An 18,725-nucleotide genomic window follows, 5' to 3' on the forward strand; every position below is an offset into this window, starting at 1 on the left:
AACAATTTATGGCACGATGCAGCTACTGCTGCCTGTTCCCTGCATGACATCAAGCTGTCCTTGAAGTTGTGATTATTTATGTAACAATTGCATAGGAGAGCACAAAGAGGATGCCAGTCCACGGATTTGCAGAAATAAAAGTGTCCTAAGGAACCTAAATTAAAATGTAGGCCTGTAGTAAACTGTCTGTAATCCAGGTTCATGATAGCATTTGGGAATAAACTGGAAATCCTTTGCAGGATTTTACCAGGTTTTACTGTGAAGATGGAGAAAGGATCTTCATAAATAGTTTCCTGCTCAAGAGTTATTCTGAGCACATTTCTGAAAAACGTTATACACTGCAATTTAGATTCTTTTGTTTTGATTGCTTGTTGGGTTTTGTTGTACAAAAAACAAAAAAAGAAAAATTAGGATGCACACAGTAAAATGTGCAACGTTTAATTTGCAGCAAATAATAAAACTCAAACCATAATCAGCATTTCCTTTTTCCAGAGAAAACATTAGGCTTAACCTAATTTTACAGCTGTACAAACTGTTTAAAAGTAATCTGCTCAATTGGGCGAGTTAATGATATTTAATTTGACCGGGCCAAACTTTACACGCTGTGCATTACTGGGAGCAGTGGTGTGCAGTGTGAGTGTTGGTGTGATGTAAATGTCATGCTAACACCTTCCCCTCTCAGCTGGCTTCACAAAAATCCGGTGTCATCACCTCCCTAAGGCAAACCCAAGGTGACAGCAGGAAAAAGTGTTATTTGCACACGGTAATTCAGCAGGAATTTGGCCTTTTCAATCTATTCTGCACTCAAGTTAACCCTCTTTATATCAGGCAGCTTTTTGCCCTGGGCAATATGTTAAGTGTGGGCTAAATTCAGTTATTGTGCTGACTAATGTTCTCATTCAGATGCCCCACTTTAATGTGACTAAATGTGGATTATAGTGAGTATTTATTGCAGTGTGTGAATTCTCTGCTCAGCCCCCAGTTCTGTGGCCTGGCATGTCTCCTGTTATTTCTATCCACTTCTCTAAAATTGAGTTTTTTATTGCAGTGACTGACTACTACCATCATGTTTCATCTTAAAAATTGTTCATCAGACACAAACACATAGTTTTGTAGTTTTGGTTTTGTTCAGCAAAAAGGCAAAGAGTCTAAAAAGCAAACCAAAACCAGAAAAACTCCAGGACAATCAATAACTTGTTGTGTCTGAAAAAGGGCTGAGGGATTTCTAATCTGCAAGAAACAAATGGGGTGCTGGGTTGTACTTCACCTCAAAGAGCAAGCCCAGTAAAATCTATCAAAATAAAAGGCAGAGCAGAGGATTTGTAAAATTACTGTAGTGAAAGGGGAAAATGAGAGATGCACAAGATTGTGGGGATGGGCACTGGCTGCTCACACCTTGGTGGTGCTAAAGAGGCTGACCTGCAACAGAGGGTGGGGAGAGTTAAAGGAATAAAAGAGGGATTTATTAAAAGGCCTTCAAATGATGGAACTTGGGCACTACAAGAGCCTGGCCATGATTCTGCCCAAGATGGACCCAAGATGGATGGTGTGTCATGAGTTTTTATACTTCTATAAGTTTTGGTCCGTTTCCATATTGGGGTAATTTTCCAATTCCAGCTCCAGGTGATGCAGTCCCACCCTCCCAGTTTGCTCCCCTCCATTCCCTGTTTGCATTTTTGGGGCTGAACCTGCAGTGGTGTCCTTGGTTCTGGAGCTGGACAAGGATTGTTCTGTGGGACTGAGGACAGGAAAAGGATTGTTCTGTGTGACTGAGCTGTGAGGAGAACTTGCTGACATTTTATGTGAAATTTGGAGTTGCAATACAGTACAGAACCTGGAAAATATGAAAGTTAAACCTTGAGGGATCACTGGCATGGCTGGGAGCTGAGCCTGTGTCCCTGACAGCTTTGCTGTTTCTCCCCACAGGTCAATGGGAAGGATTTATCCAAAGCCACCCACGAGCAGGCCGTGGAGGCCTTCAAGACAGCCAAGGAGCCCATCGTGGTGCAGGTGCTGAGGAGGGCCCCCCGTGCCAAGGCCCACGAGCCCCAGCTGGTGGATGTGGGCACCCAGACCGACATCACCTTCGAGCACATCATGGCCCTCAGCAAGATGGGCTCGCCCAGCCTGCCCGTCCCCGGCCTGGACCCCTACCTGCTGCCCGAAGAGTAAGTGATGCTCTCTGAGCCTCAGAAATCCTTGTGGAGCAATAATCCATGTTGTTCTTTGATTATTAAACTGGGGTGCCAGTTGTGGGTTTTTCTGGGTTTGGATTGAAGGCCCTTGAGGCAGTAGTTCATGTTTGGACTCAGGCGTTTATTATTATCAGTAAAACAGTCTCCCTTCTGTGAGTTCTGTAGCTTTTCATTAGAAGGCACAAAATGGCCAACAATCTCTTGTTACAAGGTCTTTTAAGATAAACTATCCAATTAAGAACTGACACCGGGATTATTTTCTCTTTTAACCCAATAACTGATCCCAAAGAGCTGCAATGGGGACTTTACTGCCCAATTACAAAATGCCACCCAAACCCATGGAAAAGAAGGAAGAAGAAGCATGAAGGAGAAACCCAGGATGACACCCTGTGCCCTCCATCTTGCTGTCATCCACAACATACTAAAAATGCCAAAACTTCAATTTCTCACCAAGTGACACACCTACACTGCTCTCTATAATCTATTTCACACTTTTGTGGGTTCTAGTTTATCTTGAAACTTTTTTCTCCATCAATGAGGGTCAGAGCCAGTGCTCCCCTGGGAGTCAGGGCACCCCAGAGCAGACAGGGAAATATTCCCAGTGCTCTGGGTTTCCACACTTGTGTTCCATAGTGGTGTTTTATGAGTTCACAACCTCACCTCACTCTCTGGTAAACATGTTCTCCCAGAAGTAGCCAGGATTCATCCACCACTGAGCCATAACTCTCAGCATTTTCATTTTTCCTACACATTAGCAGGACATTACTCACATGAGTAATGCCACTGAGTCACAACATGGCCTCATAAAGCTCATTTTTTTTTGCTGGCATTTGATGGATAAAGTTATTGCATTTTGTAATTCCTCTCACTGCCTCTTTGGGTTGCTTATGTTTTAACTTTATTTTTTATGGCTGCCATAAATTGTGTAATGCTAAGAGCTGCTGCATTCTGTTCCAGTGTATTAATTACTTTATTATAACCCTGCAGCGCTGTTACTCAAATAAGTTATTTTCTGGGACTAAAATTACTTACCAGTGTTGTCATGGATGTTTTAGAATCAAATTTTAATTATTGTTAATGGTAATTTGATGCTTTTGTACTTACAAATACAAATGACAATTATCTCCTGGCGCACACACCCCCCGCCCTCACATGCTGTTGGAGAGGAAAACAGCTCCCCAAGGAGCCCCTGCAGATTGCCTGTCATCCTGCCATGCATCTCCACAGGGAGCAGGGAATGGAAAGGATTCTGACCCTCTCAGTTGCTGTGTGTGAGAGGCTGATCTGGTCCAGCCGCAGCAATTGCTGGTTTTTGAGGTTTTGAGGTGAGGCTGCACACGGTGAGAGCAGGGCTGGCGTGCACCCACCCTCCCAGGGCACCTCCCCAGGCATCCCTGCCTGCCCTCCTGGGAATTGGGGTCTGGCTGTGAACAGGCACTGATCCTGCCCTGCCCCTGAGCGATTTTCAGAGCACAGAAACCTTCCCACATGAGCCAGTGTGATGGTGTTCACAGGCGTTTTCAGATGAGGGAAGAGACGAGGATTTGACTCTATATTTCAGAAGGCTTGATTTATTATTTTATCATATATATTGCATTAAAACTATACTAAAGGAATAGAAGAAAAGGTTTCTCAGAAGGCTAGCTAAGCTAAGAATAGAAAGGAATGAATACCAAAGGTTTGTGGCTCCAACAGAGCTCAAACCAGCTGACTGTGATTGGCCATTAATTAGAAACAACCACATGAGACCAATCACAGACCCACCTGTTGCATTCCACAGCAGCAGACAATCATTGTTTACATTTTGTCCCTGAGGCTTCTCAGCTTCTCAGGAGGAAAAAAAAATCTTAAGGAAAAGATTTTCATAAAAAGATGTCTGCGACAAGCCAGGACCATTCCATGGCAGTGCCTGTTCCTCTCATGCCTCTCTCTTGCAGGTACTCAAAGGAGATATTCCAGCACAGCCACCTATTCCCAGCCCACTCAAAATTCAAGCACTGCAGCACAGTTTAGTGGAAATACTTGACAAAAGGCTGGAGGTTTGAGCTTGCAGTGAGCAAACAGCAGGGCTTGGAGCCTGTGGAGAGGACATGATTGTTCTAGGGCCTCGACACTGCACCTCCCAGCCTCATCTGCAGTAGGGGCTTTTAGTACCAGCTGCACTTAGAAAATGGCAAGGATTCATTCCTGATGAATCATTTAGGAAAATATTATTCCTTGTGAGGGTGGTGAGGTTCTGGCACAGGGTGCCCAAAGAAGTTGTGGCAGCTCCATCCCTGGAAGTGTCCAAGAGAGGTTGGAGCAACCTGGTCTAGTGGAAGGTGTCCCTACCCATGGCAAGGGTGGAGTGAGATTTTCCTTAAGAAAAGATTTGCCTTCCACCCCAAACTGTCCCATGATTTTATCATTCTGTGATTTAGGTTGCAATGTGCCTGCATTATTCCACCTTAGCCCTATCAGCTCCATATTGTTCCTTAATTATTAATCCCAGCTGCTGGGTCAGCAGTGCCCTTCCCATGCCAGGACCACACTGAGCTCTCTGGCTGTGCTCTCACCCAGCACATGAAAGCAAAGTCATTTTTTCCTGGTGTTTCCTCTCACTTCTCCCAATTCCATTCAGATTAATCTCGCCTGCCTCTAACAACTTGACTATGCTGGCCAATTAGCAGATGCTGTTACATAAATAGCCTCAGACGTGTATCTAGTTAGCAGAGAATTACAGGGAGTTTACTCTCACTGCAGATAGAACAATCCAGCACAGAAAACAGTGATCACAAGAGCATTACACTGCTCACAACTTCCAAAGTAAAGGCAGTGGAAGTGTGGGAGAGCTCAAGCAGTAAAAAGCAGCAGGCTGTCCTCCTACAGTACATGGAATTTTCATTTAAAACACTTACTGGGGTAAGTGGTGTAGCTTACAGAATTAACCACATGCAGCTCCTCAGTGTGGGGGTCACTCCATCATCTCCCCTACAAGCTTGGAATGCATTAACAACTTCCACTAAGGTCCTGAGTGCTGTCCTAAAAAATACCTTTTTTTTGTTTCCAGCCATCCATCCGTGCATGAATACTACGACCCCAATGACTACATGGGAGGAATTCATCAAGAAATGGACCGGGATGAGTTGGAATTGGAGGTACTTCATCTGAGTAACTCTTTCATTTCCATATGCACCTCAAGGTCTTTGAATTGCATAAAGTGGAAAGACTTTCCAAGGCAGATATTTGTGATAACATTGTTCACTAGTTGCTGATACCTTTATCACCCCATTGAACTGTGAGCCAGGCACTGATGATCATCAGCTAACATAAATAATGAAGTCATTGATTCCTTTAATTAAATTCTGTTTAAGTGTGCTGATTTAGGCTTTCTGAAAATCTGAAGGGCTCTGCTGAGTGGCAGGACCTGTTCCACATAACCACAGTAAAAATGTGTGAGTTTCTCTTAAATATTTCCTGGCTGAGAAACAGATGTTCTTGATCATATAATTTTGAAGTATGTTAAGTTTACAAGACAAGGCCAGGATAGATTTGCCACTCTATTAAGCTGTTCCTCCCTTTTTCATTACTTAAGTGACAAATGTATACATGTGAAATTACAGATAATAAAAGTTGAACCAGTCATGAAGGTATGCAAGCCCTTTTCCCTGACAAACCTTTGAAAACCACTTTTGGTTTTAGTGCTTGCATATCCCATCAGAAGTTCATCTTCAGTTTTCTCATTTCTTATTTTAATAGCCTGCTCCCAACCATTCAATGTACAGCACATAAGTTGTGGAGTTCTGCAAGATACTTTAGCAGTACTGACCCAGTGAAGTGGTTTTAGTTATTTGTAATAAATAGCAGCAAAGTATCCCAATAGTTCTAAATACAGCCAGCTGTCTGAGCCGGCTGATCCATCCAAGGCTATCAGTAAGAGAATATTTTATACCCTTAGCTGGCTTGCACTTCTGATTTCTTCGATCCTGGTCCTGCTAACACCTGTTTGTCACAGCAAGCAGTGCTGAAGCTCTGCTGAAACCAGTGCATATTTATCAACAGCTTCAGTGGGAGCAGAGTTCAGCCCCTTCCATGAGCACCAGGTTGTTTCCTTCTATAAAAGTGTTTGCAGGATCAAGGACTAAAACCCCATAAAAAGTTTGCAAGCTGTTCTCAGATTCTGCGGATCTGGTAGCAATTCATGTCTGTATACAGACATAAATCAAAGGCAGGATAAAATCAAAGTGCCAGTAAAACAAATGCTACTTAGCAGACTTCAAGGCCTTACTTTTCAAACAAGGCCCTTTTTTTCTCTCTTAAATAAAAACAAATACAATCTAGATTTCAGTCTCAAAGGAAAATGTAGAACAAATCAGTGTTTTCTACCAGTATCTTTCCAAAATCTACTTTTTAGGAAATCTAATATTGTGGATAAATTCTAGTGCTTCCATTAGAAGGTCAACCAGTTGAGCTGAAAACAGTTTAAACACACCCACTCCAGTAGCCAAACCTTAATATGCCTCAAACCACAACATTAATAATTGTGACATTGATATAGTACTTGATGGCAAAAGGTGATCAGCTCGGTAACACAGGCAGATGAACATTAGGAAAGCCTCTGTAGCCTAATAGTATTTCTTAAAAACCACTAAAGATTCCTGTTCAAATTGTAAAGACTGTGATCAATGGTAAGGTCAAAGTGCTAACAGGGACTCAACTGGCTGGTTGCTTTTTTGTTTGCCTTTTGATAGATATGTTTTAAAAGACCACAAAGGCACTGTTTCATTGACTGCAGCAGGAATGTCGAAAGTAAGAAAGCCATCAAGTCAGCCTTCTGGGTTTCTATGTCTATAAAATGTGCTTTGAATTTAAATCAGAAGCTCCTCATCTAAACTTTTATGGTCTATAACTGACTGGTTAGTGATTTGTAACAAGCAAACAAGACAAAAAAGGTGAAATAGCCAAGTTTGCAACGAACCTCCAATGTAAATATCCATAGGAAGGAATTTATGCTGGCAGTATTGCTGAGGTGCCAAAATTGTATTCTCGGTTTTATCTCAACATTTGTCTTAAAATTGATGACTCGGAGGTAACTGCCATATATTCCCTGCTACAAAAACAAATAAATACCATTTCTTTTCTTTTGAAGTTTCCGTGCCACAAGTAAAGAGGAACTAAATCGTGAACTCCTATTTTATTATAAATTAAAAGTACATTCATTCTTCACGGAGGCCCAGCTAGAAGTCATTTCAGGCTCATAAAGGAAGAATAATGTCACTCCAGGATTCCCCAGCAGTGTTATGCATTAATATGTTTATTCAAACAAGTCTGTCCAGCTGTCAGACACAGCCCAAGCCCGGGCTCTCTCAGTGGAACTTTCTCACATTACAAAGGAGAACATTCTACATCAAAAAAGGGCCTGTTCCCTCCCATTTCACTTTCTGTCTTCACCCTCCCCAATATGCAGCTTGTGTGTAGGTCTTTCTTTCCAAGAAAAGAACTGAATGGTTAGCTGAAAGCCAGTGAAGCTTGCAGATGAAAATTACATGAAATGTTTGCTACTGCTGAGAAATTTCCCTCTGATACTCTCACTCAGTCTTGGACAGGAATGAAGCATTCTTGTCAGAAGACTGAAGGAGGACACCAAAATCGTTCAAAGAGCTTTTGGCCCACCCAGTGCACAGCTCCCAGTGTTCCCAGCATGATCAGCCAAAGATGGACACACTGGGCACAAAATAAGTGCTTCAAGATCTGAAATTAATACTCCACTGCTTTTAGGAAAACACGAGTAAAAGCTGAGTACCAGGGTTTCAAGCTTTCCCCCTTGCTGTATTTTGCTACTTTGGTTGAAACTTTTTATTCACTTCTCCAATAATCTGTTTGCAAGAGGGGTGAGAGGCAACTCTGAACATGAGAATTGGAACGCTCCATCACAGGCACTCTGCAATTTTTATTCCATCCTGGTTTACAAAGCATTTCAAAGCATCTTTTATGTGAATATATTTCTTCTCTATGAAAACTCGTGCTCTGCAGGGAGCTGCAGAGATCAGGAGCTTCTCAAGGCATTGCTGTGTCTGGGAATACAAAGAGCTGCAGCCTGGGCAGGCCTGCTTCAGGCAGTAATTGAATATGGAAAGGTTTGAAAAGCTTCACAGCTGTACTTTCTAACACAAATATTTGTGTGTTCTCTGTTTGGAACAAACGCAAAAGTGGTAAAACATTTCATCTGGCTCACAAGGCAGCACTGAGAGCTTGTCCTGCCTCAGCTCTCTGGAGGTTTTCGGCCTGGCCCCAGCACCTCGTGCTGTGTGAGAAAGGTCTGAGTCATGGAGCTCTGCCCATCTGCCTGGCACAGAGCCTGGCATCCTCCAAGTTATCTCACTGAGCCATCCCAAAGCTCCTTTCATCGGGGTGAGAGCACTTCCCTGCAGCCTTCCCCAGCACCACTGGGGATTAAAGCTGCTCCAGTCTCTGTGCTCTGACAGAGAATCCCCATCACAGAGCTGGGCTGCCACAGAAACCCACAGGTAGAGTCCTGCTTCTCTAGAACAGAGAATTTTGGAAGAAAAATCTGGCTTATAGGCTTTTCTCCCTTGAAAAGGGAAGGGGTGGGATTCTTTTCCATTTACCTGTGTTGAAAGCCACTTTGATATGAAAACACAAAGATAAAGATTATTTTCTTAGGTTCAAGAAAGCATGAAGAAGATTTTCCCTCCTGCTCTAGCAGGGTCAGTTGCCAAAAAGCAGCGAGAGGGCCTTATGCAGTATAAAAAGAAATAGTTATATATGTTTATTTATTTCCTTGACTTTGTTTTATGCATGAAACCTAGCAAGAGGAAGTACAAAAAAAGGGAATCCTGCTAGTCAGGTATGGCAGAGGTCAGCACAGAAAATAAAAAATCCACCACATTTTACAGGGAAAGGGAGAAGGACAGATCACTTACCATGCAAGCTGTGTGTGAGGCTTTCTGAGTGACTGAGCTGTTCTTACCCACTGCTGTCATTTCACATCTCTACTGCTCATTTCTGTCTTGTTAGAGAAAGGACTCTGATTTTTATAAATCTGCAGGCAGGCCATAATTCTAAATCAGCAGTACAATAATTCAATAATCCTCTGCAAATGAAGGATCTTCTGAGCTTATAGAGGTTAATTTACTATTATCACTTGCTCCTAATTCATTATGATGAGTGGTTGCAGGTATAATGTCACAGGGCATGTTCATTTCTTCTTGTCTTGCTGTAAATGCCAGATGGATTTCAGCAACCAGCTCTGTGAGCCCTCCTTGGCTCTGCATTTGATGAGGAGCCAATAATCTTTCAGACACTTCTCTTGCACAGACTATTTTGAAAGAGCACCCAAATCCTCCTTTGAACATCTCTCAAAATGTCACTTTTACCTGATCAGAAGGAGCAGATTTGAATTATCTGCGAGTGTAAAAACTGTCCTGGCTGGAATTTTCACATTTATCCCATTAGCCCAGGCCAGCATTCCCCCTCTGTGCCTGCCAGCTGCTTTCTGTGCCTGCAGAGCAGCTGTGGGATAACCCCAGAGTGCCCCTTGCACTGCCCAGGAGAGCAGCCCTGAGACAAAACTGTGAGAAATGGCATCTCCTGTGGCATTGCAAACACAGGGACTCACACTTTCAAACTCCTCCAGGCCTACATTAATTTTCCTCTGTTTAATTAATTCCTGGTACAATTAATCAAGCTGCCATAATACCTGTGCTTGCAGGTGCCAGTTTTCTGTTTTCCCCTTTCATGTATCTCTGCATTTCACAGACTTGCCTCTGAATATGGAAAATAACCTTTGCTTTGAAGACTCTGGTGTTGATTCTTCAACTCCAACTGGAATTGCACACTTTTATCTCTCAAATATTTCAAACCTTTATGATTATATTAAAACTTCACTGACGCAAAGACCCACAGAAAGCAGCTGTTCCTATGTTTAAGTTCATAAAATTATCATATTTTGGTAGCATCAAATCCACTTTCTCTCTTCCTATCAAGGACTAGAGGGATTGTACTCAGGAGTAGGTCTGTCAACTAATTACTCATAAAAATTCAGGTTCTAAATACCTGCTCTATAAATTTTTTCTGCTCTTGCTGCTTTATTTCTGTGTGTTTTTAAACAACAGATAGCTCTTTTCTTTCAAAATATATAGTAAAAATATAAATATATTTTTATATGTGTATAAATATTTTATATGTGTTTATATTTATATAAAATACATATTTCAAAATATATACTATTTAATTCACCAGATTATTTATTACCTTCCAGTATATACATCTCCAATGGTAAAATTTAGATATAAACCTGTGCTTTATTTTTAATGATTATAGGCTTATGTTGGAAAAACACCCATTGTTAGTAAAAACATGTGGCAAGTAAGAATGAAAATAACAGCTTGCTGCCTCTTTTCCTTCCACTCCAAGTGTTTGTAGTTACTCAGGATCAATGGCCAAAGTCACCATATAGGTCTGTTAGGTTTTTTGGGGGGATTTTAGCATTATATATTTGTTTATAAATATTTATATAATATAGTATATGTTATATTTATATATATATATATATATATGATTTTTTTTTCAATGCCAGTATGGCAAGCAGTAGAATGCGCCCCACTGGAAATTTCTTGCCACATTTTCAAATCAGTATAAAAGTATTCCTGAAGATAATGAAACTTTTTTGTTAAAGTATACAGGGAATATGGGAATTGTTCTGGGCCTGAAATAGGCTCAATCCACAAATTCCCACCTCACTCCAGTTCACTCCAAGGGTAAATGCAGGATAAACCCATTGACTGCCCTGCCTTTCTGGAGGATCAGCTGAGATCAGAACAGAATCCACTTTGTCTCATCTCTCTTCTGAAGAATCTCCATCTCCTCTCTAGAAAGCTCCAAAGCTTTAGAAATGTGAAGAAAACCCCACTATTAAAGCATTGTGTTCAAACCTTTAAGTAACAAAAGAGGGGGGAAAAAAAGCACAGCAGTTCACCATGGATACTATTGATTGAAACCACTTAAATACCAGCTGAAATGTCATTGACATTTACAGCTACGCTTCTTTAGGGGGGAAAAAAAAAGAAATTACACATGTTGACAAGTAAATAACACGAGATTGCTGATCTTGGCAGCTGTCAGCCAGACACACCAATAAATTATTCATATCAGCTTGTTTTATTGTCTTGCCCCTTCCAAATGGCACAGCAACAGAGATGCCAGGAAGAAGGAGCTGTGTTGTCAGGACTTTCCCTCTGGAATGGCAGGTCCAGCACAAACAGAGGGACAATTCTGGGGTCCCTTTGTGTCCCTTTGCTGCTCCCACTTTTCCCTTTCAGCACAGCCCACACCTGCCTGGCCTGAGGATGAGCAGGACCTTGTCCAGCCTCGCTCACTCCCCTCACCTGAGGAGGTAAAACACAACTCCAGGTGTTTCCACACCTCTGTCTGTGCAGCAAACCCTTCCTGCCCAGGCAGCATCCTCAGGACCAGCCCAGCTGCCACAATCAGTTGGTTAAACACCTTAAACCCCCGGGATATCCCTCAGAGGGAAAAAGGCAGGACTGGAAAATGCCACAGGGATGTCCCCAGCCAGGAACATCCCCCAGCCTGGGGCCATCTCCATGGATTTTACAGCCCTTCCTACCAACCAGTGTCAAACACAGAAGAAAAAAAAAAAAAAGAAATAACCCTCAGGAATTCCTCCTGGAAATAAAAAGCATAGAGGAAGAACATACATTTTTAAGATGGGTTAAATGTCTCTGAGATTAACAAGTCCACCATGACCTGATGAAAGCAAACACTTGCAAGATACTGAAATGCTTATTATGTTTCTATTACCAATACCAAATGCTTTGCTGACAATATATTGATCTCCAGTCACACTTTTGAGAAATTTATTAGATGACTTCATGAAAATTATACAATTTAAAGTAATAGAATATTAGTTTTTTTCTGAAAAGCCAGAGAATTACCCTGCTTATGAGGAAATATGTATCAGCTGTGAAAAATACTGAAATCATACTTTATAAGTATTTTAGCCTTTGAAGTCTTAGCACTACATGAAATATAGGTAATTTTTCTTCCTTAAGATCAATAAAAGGTCTATTTTCAAAATGACTTCCTATTGATTGAAGGGTCAAAAATGTCCCAGGTATTGATTGTCTGCATATAATCACGTTTTGCTCAGTGAGTTAACCTCGTCTACAAGTGAAATCAAAAGACATCCACTATATCACTTAAGCAAAATATTTTCATTGCATTTGAAAAATTGCTTCCATCAGTCACCAGTGTCTCACTGACAATATATTTTCCTTTTTTTTTTTTTTTTAACCTCAGGAAGTGGATTTACACAGAGTGAACAGCCAGGACAAGCTTGGCCTCACTGTCTGTTACAGAACGGATGATGAAGATGACATGGGTATTTATGTGAGTGAGGTAAGATTGAGCTGCCTTCCATAAGATACCATTTGTCTTTCCAGCTGCATTGTTGGGCAGTTAAGACATTTATCCTCTGTTTGTACCATGTTGGATAAACAGCCAAAATGCAGTAATTGGAAGAAATCTAATTATTTTCCTTTTCTCCAAACTGAGTGCAGTCCTGCTCCCACTGAAGTCAAATTTCATTATATTAACAATGTTCTATTTCAAATGATGCCTTCAGAGTATTTTCATGTATTCCCCCTTTAATTTTTATTCTTGATTATTCTTGAAACAATATAAATTGTATAAAACCCCACACACTTCTATTTGCAAACATCTGGGGCCCATTTCTCTCTCCTTGTCCCTTTCCAAGAAAAAAGTAGCATTTTATACAGGAACGTTTTTTCAGCAGAGCCATTTCAAATTAATTGTACCAATTTGGGGAAAGAAACCCATAATTAAATCTAAACCCTTCCATTGAAATGCACCACCCAGGAAAGAAGGGGATGTGAATAGTGAGCTCCCAAACCTGCAGAGCACTGAGAATTCTCTTATTTTGCAGATTGACCCCAACAGCATCGCGGCGAAGGACGGGCGGCTGCGGGAAGGGGATCGCATCATCCAGGTACGTGTGGGAGGTGCTCCAGGTGTCCTAAACCCCAGAATTCCAGTGTCCCAAACCCCAGAATTCCAGTGTCCCAAACCCCAGAATTCCAGTGTCCTAAATCCCAGAATTCCAGTGTCCCATACCCCAGAACTCCAGTGTTGTAAACCCCAGAATTCCAGGGTACTAAACGCCAGAATTCCAGTGTCCTAAACCCCAGAACTCCAGTGTCATAAACCCCAGAATTCGAGTGTCTAAACGCCAGAATTCCAGTGTCCTAAACACCAGAACTCCACTTCCTGCCTTCCTCCTTGGGAAGTGCTCCAGGTGTCTTAAACCCCAGAATTCCAGGGTCCTAAACCCCAGAACTTCAATGTCCTAAACTGTAGAACTCCACTTCCTGCCTTCCTCCTTGGGAAGTGCTCCAAGTGTCCTAAACCCCAAAATTCCAGTGTCCTAAGCCCCAGAACTCCATTTTCTGCCCTCCTAGCAAGGCTCTGCATGCAGGGGGTGGAACACCTTCACATGTCCAACCCACCACACTGCCCAGCATTCTCTGCCCAAGGCTGGGTTTGTGTGTGTGGATCCATCCAGCCAAGCATTCCATGGAGCTGGGCACAGCAGCACCCAGGGGTCTCTATGGAAACCCTTCATGGTGGTGTTTTTTCTTTAAAGATCAATGGCATCGAGGTGCAGAACCGAGAGGAAGCTGTGGCTCTTCTCTCCAGTGAGGAGAGCAAGAATATCTCCTTACTTGTGGCAAGACCAGAAATTCAGGTATGGTAGCAACAAAAAGCCCTCACCTGAGTCTTAATTAAAACAGTTGCTGTTTTGTAGAAGGCAACTCTTTCAAATTGTTTAGCCTGTTTAAATCTACCAGATCTACCCAAAACCATATTCTACACTTTGACTGCAACTATATATACAGTCTAAAACGATGGAATTCAGCAGTCGTGGTACTTACATATATATTTTATATTAAAATGTAATTTCTAAGGCATTTGGTGATTTATTTGTGCTGCAATGCTGTTACAAACATCAGTGCAAGGTATTATGAATGGGTTTGAGCCACAGTTTTGAAGAACATGCTGAACTCTAATTCCTATAGCTATTGATTATTCATTCATTAAAACACCTATTATTTAGCTCTTCATACACAGTCTCTTAAAGTACTTGAATACTGTCAAGAAGCCTCCTGAGCTGCAATAAAAGGTTGAAGCAGATCCCTTTGTAGAGCAGGGATTAGCACAACAAAGGTGTAGAACAAACAGCTGAGAGCAGCATTGTTTGATCTGCCTCTGCTCCTGGTGCTGGGAGAGCAGCCCTTGCCAGTGCACCTGGACAGATCATCACTGTCCTCTTAGCCTGTATGTTTCTGATCTTTCCCGTGGGAATAATTGGGAATGGGAGTAAAAATGGGAGTAAAAATCTGGCTACAGACCCCAGTCAGATTTTCCTTCTGGAGTTTGATGCTGCCTCACAAGAGGTGTGTTCGAGCTTTCGGCTCTGGAGTGTTTTTACACAACTTAATCAAGTTGTGCACAAACCAAAACTACCCCAACTCTTGCAAGTATTTCCACGGATCAAAAGACTGTTTTTTCATATGTAGAGGGCTGCTGAAGATAAAACCCTGCTCTTGGAGATGGAGGCAGCTGTGGCAGGAGGTAGCACAGTCAATACCCACACTTAGCACAAGGACAGGCTCCTTCCCAAGACAGGCAGCACTGTCACAGGAAGGAATCTCCTGAGATTTCCCAACCACTATCCACAAAGACAAGCAGTAATTTATGTCACTCTTCATTCTTTTGACAATGATTGGTTTGTTTTTTCCCTCCCTTTTCACACAGCTGGATGAAGGATGGATGGATGATGACAGAAACGATTTTCTGGATGACTTGCACATGGACATGTTAGAGGAACAGCACCACCAGGCAATGCAATTTACTGCCAGCATGCTTCAGCAGGTACTGCCCTTCTGGTGTGCAGGGCTGTCAAACTTCCCACTGCACTCAATATTCAATATTGAGCTTGGCTGAATACACTTGGTGTCTCAAGTGACACTGAGATCAAGGCAAAAGGACTTTCTGTAAAATCAAGATATTACATGGCTGTCCACAGTGAGATGTTTTAAAATAGTACCTTTTGTGCTTTGCCCCTTACAACAAAAGACCACAATTCATGGAAATCCCTCAACACTGTGGTCACTGAGAGGAATACTGGGTGTGTGGTGGGTAGAGCAGGCAGAGAGCTGATTTATAGAATCTCCTATTTGATGTGCATGCACATACTGGAAACAACCTCCTCAAACCTGGAATCCAAAATGGACAACTCACACAAATGACTGAAATAAGGTCTATACAAGGGGGAAAGGCAAAGAAAAAGTTTTTACATTACAATTTTATACAGGGCCATTACAGATTTTATGCAGGGCTTATGTTCTCCATTATTCTGCTATGATTAAAGCAGTTCTCAGTTTTTGCCTAGACTTTTTCCCTAAAGTTTTCTAAAACTCTGCATCCTCTGTGCCATCCCCATGTTGTGAGGAGTCATGCTCTCACTTAGGCATTGCAGGAAAACTGGATATCGTTGTGCACCTAAGTGGGAGCAGAAACATTTGAAAATGTGACTTCTACCACTGTTGCTGCATAGGTGAAACTCAGTCCTCAGGTTCTTCTGAAAAGAATATCCACAGCATGTTGAGGGCTTGGTCACCTTTTCTCTGAGTTCTTCATAATACTCTTTCCATATAGGACATACAAAGTGTGAAAAGTGACAGATTAGGAGAACTATTTAAAAATAAACACCTTGAAATGTTTCACGTGCTTGCAATAATTTTTCTTTGTGTCCTGCTGTTTCTGTTGTTAGAAGAAGCACGAGGAGGATGGAGGCACCACAGACACAGCCACGATTTTGTCCAACCAGCACGAGAAGGACAGCGGCGTGGGGCGCACGGACGACAGCACGCGCAACGACGAGAGCTCCGAGCAGGAGAACAATGGGGACGATCACACCACCTCCTCCAACACCTTGGGGAGCCAGAAGAAGCTGACCTACAGCCACGACACGCTGGGGAGCGGGGACATGCAGTTCAGCAACGAGTCCTTCATCTCAGCTGACTGCACCGACGTCGACTTCCTCGGCATCCCCGTGGACGAGTGCGAGCGGTTCCGGGAGCTGCTGGAGCTCAAGTGCCAGGTGAAGTCTGCCAACCCTTACAGCCTGTACTACCATAACAGCACCCTGGAGATGAGCAAAAGCGACCAAGAGAGCGTGGACAGAGAGCTGGAGATGCTCAACGAGGAGCTGCGCAACATCGAGCTGGAGTGCCTGAACATCGTGCGGGCCCACAAGATGCAGCAGCTGAAGGAGCAGTACCGGGAGCCCTGGATGCTGCACAACAGCGGCTTCAGAAACTACAACACCAGCATTGACGTGCGCAGGCACGAGCTCTCGGACATCACCGAGCTGCCTGAGAAGTCTGACAAGGACAGCTCCAGTGCCTACAACACGGGCGAGAGCTGCCGCAGCACGCCGCTGACGCTGGAGATCTCCCCCGACAATTCCCTGCGCAGAACCGCCGAAGGCGTCGGCTGCCAAGGCAACGAGGGGGCAGTGGCCTATAATGTCTCCCCAAAGAATTTGTTTGCTGGCTCAGAGAGCCACGAATCCAGCGCTGGTAAGTGCCACGCCTCTGCTAAAGAGCCTGACCCTGGCAAGCAGCTGGAGAGCAAGGAGAGGAAAGGCAGCGACGGCAGCAAAAGCCCCACTCACGGCCAGAAGCCCTACGTGTCCCCCTACCACCACTCTCCCTACAAACACGCTCACATCCCTGCCCACGCCCAGCACTACCAGAGCTACATGCAGCTGATCCAGCAGAAATCCGCCGTGGAGTACGCCCAGAGCCAGATGAGCCTGGTGAGTATGTGCAAGGACTTGGCCTCGGGGCAGAGCGAGCCCAGGATGGAGTGGAAGGTCAAGGTCAGGAGCGACGGCACACGCTACATCACCAAGAGGCCGGTGAGGGACAGGCTGCTGAGGGAACGGGCCATAAAGATCAAGGAGGAGCGCAGTGGGATGACCACGGATGACGATGCCATCAGTGAGATGAAGATGGGCCGGTACTGGAGCAAGGAGGAGAGGAAGCAGCACCTGGTGAAAGCCAAGGAGCAGAGGAGGCGGCGGGAGTTCATGATGCAGAGCAGGTTAGAGTGCTTGAAGGAGCAGCAAGGTGCAGAGGAGAAGAAGGAGATGAACATCATTGAACTGAGCCACAAAAAAATGATGAAGAAGAGAAATAAAAAAATATTTGACAATTGGATGACCATCCAAGAACTGCTAACCCACGGAACAAAGTCACCGGACGGCACGCGGGTGTACAATTCCTTCCTGTCAGTGACTACTGTATAATCCATCCCCAGGGCTAAATTATGTACATAAAACACTACCAGTGGGGTAGGAATCCATGCCTCGTTCAATGTGGCAAGATTTTTGTATATAAGATACAGTCACCGAGTTTATAGTTCAAATACTGAACTCTACAGCCGTGGGTGCCAGGATCTCCATTCTGCAGTGGGGAGGAAGCTTGCCCATCTCCTTCAAAGGCAATATTAGCAGTGCTTTTTGGAGTACTGATTGTACTTTTTTACTTGTTACCTTTTACATGAAGTGTTTAAATATCAGAAATGTATTAACCATACTTACACAGGTAATTTGCTTAAACTATATTCATATTAAAAGGTACCCGTGCTTTTCTTTACCTAAAAAAAAAAAAATGCAAGAAACCCACAAGAGCAACTGCACATACGTATTTTTGTTTGTGAAACCATATTTTGTGATATTATTTTGCTGTTGTTCACTTCTACACAGAGTGCTGTTTATCAATACTTAGCTCAAGGTTTAAACTCAGAATTAGAATCATTCTCTTGTAATATTTAACATTTATCAAACAGCAGTTTTTAGAGTTATGCTCAACATTTAAACATTTTTCTCTTTAAGGTTTCTGAAAGAAGTATAGAGGTTTCATCTGAAAAGCCTGAGGCAAAGTACACTGTTATGCAGCTTTAAAGGATTTTAAAGCATGTTTGCAAATGTTGCAACCTATTGAAGAAACGTGCATGTACAGCTAATTTGTTTATATAAGACAGTTTGTGGAATTTGAAAAGCCCATGGTAGTAACTGTTTGCTTTATAGATTTGAATGTATTGAATTATAAAAGCAGTTTCATGAAATCATCATTAGCTACAAACGTTAACAAGTAAAATGAAGTAAAATAAATTATTGTTTTATATTTCAAACTACTTTAAATTCTTTTTATTCCCTTCTGGTTTCACCACCTAGAATATAATTTTATGGAGTGTAGCTCCCGTGCTGCAGAAATGCCTGGAGAGCCACTGGAGCCAAACCTGAGGGAACATTTGGCATCCTGACTTTGGGGGGAATTTGGATTGGGGTTTTCTTGAGGGAAGAGACAAGGGAGAAGCACAAGGAATATCAAGAATAAAATCAGGCAATGCCTATCTTCA

General features: G+C 42.8%; 1 protein-coding gene across 1 annotated transcript in view; it reads left to right on the forward strand.

The window, feature by feature from the left end:
- PDZRN3 (PDZ domain containing ring finger 3) overlaps positions 1 to 18,497 on the forward strand; it is a 130,845-nt gene extending 112,348 nt beyond the window's left edge. The window contains exons 4-10 of the mRNA XM_058031884.1: positions 1,927 to 2,168; positions 5,245 to 5,332; positions 12,516 to 12,614; positions 13,162 to 13,224; positions 13,879 to 13,980; positions 15,051 to 15,167; positions 16,069 to 18,497. Coding sequence (XP_057887867.1) covers positions 1,927 to 2,168; positions 5,245 to 5,332; positions 12,516 to 12,614; positions 13,162 to 13,224; positions 13,879 to 13,980; positions 15,051 to 15,167; positions 16,069 to 17,610 — 2,253 coding nt within the window. The 3' untranslated portion in view covers positions 17,611 to 18,497. The remainder of the gene's footprint in view (positions 1 to 1,926; positions 2,169 to 5,244; positions 5,333 to 12,515; positions 12,615 to 13,161; positions 13,225 to 13,878; positions 13,981 to 15,050; positions 15,168 to 16,068) is intronic.
- Positions 18,498 to 18,725: the final 228 nt, after the last annotated feature.

Source organism: Melospiza georgiana, chromosome 11 (assembly GCF_028018845.1).
Source record: "Melospiza georgiana isolate bMelGeo1 chromosome 11, bMelGeo1.pri, whole genome shotgun sequence".
Classification (NCBI taxonomy): Eukaryota; Metazoa; Chordata; class Aves; order Passeriformes; family Passerellidae; genus Melospiza; species Melospiza georgiana.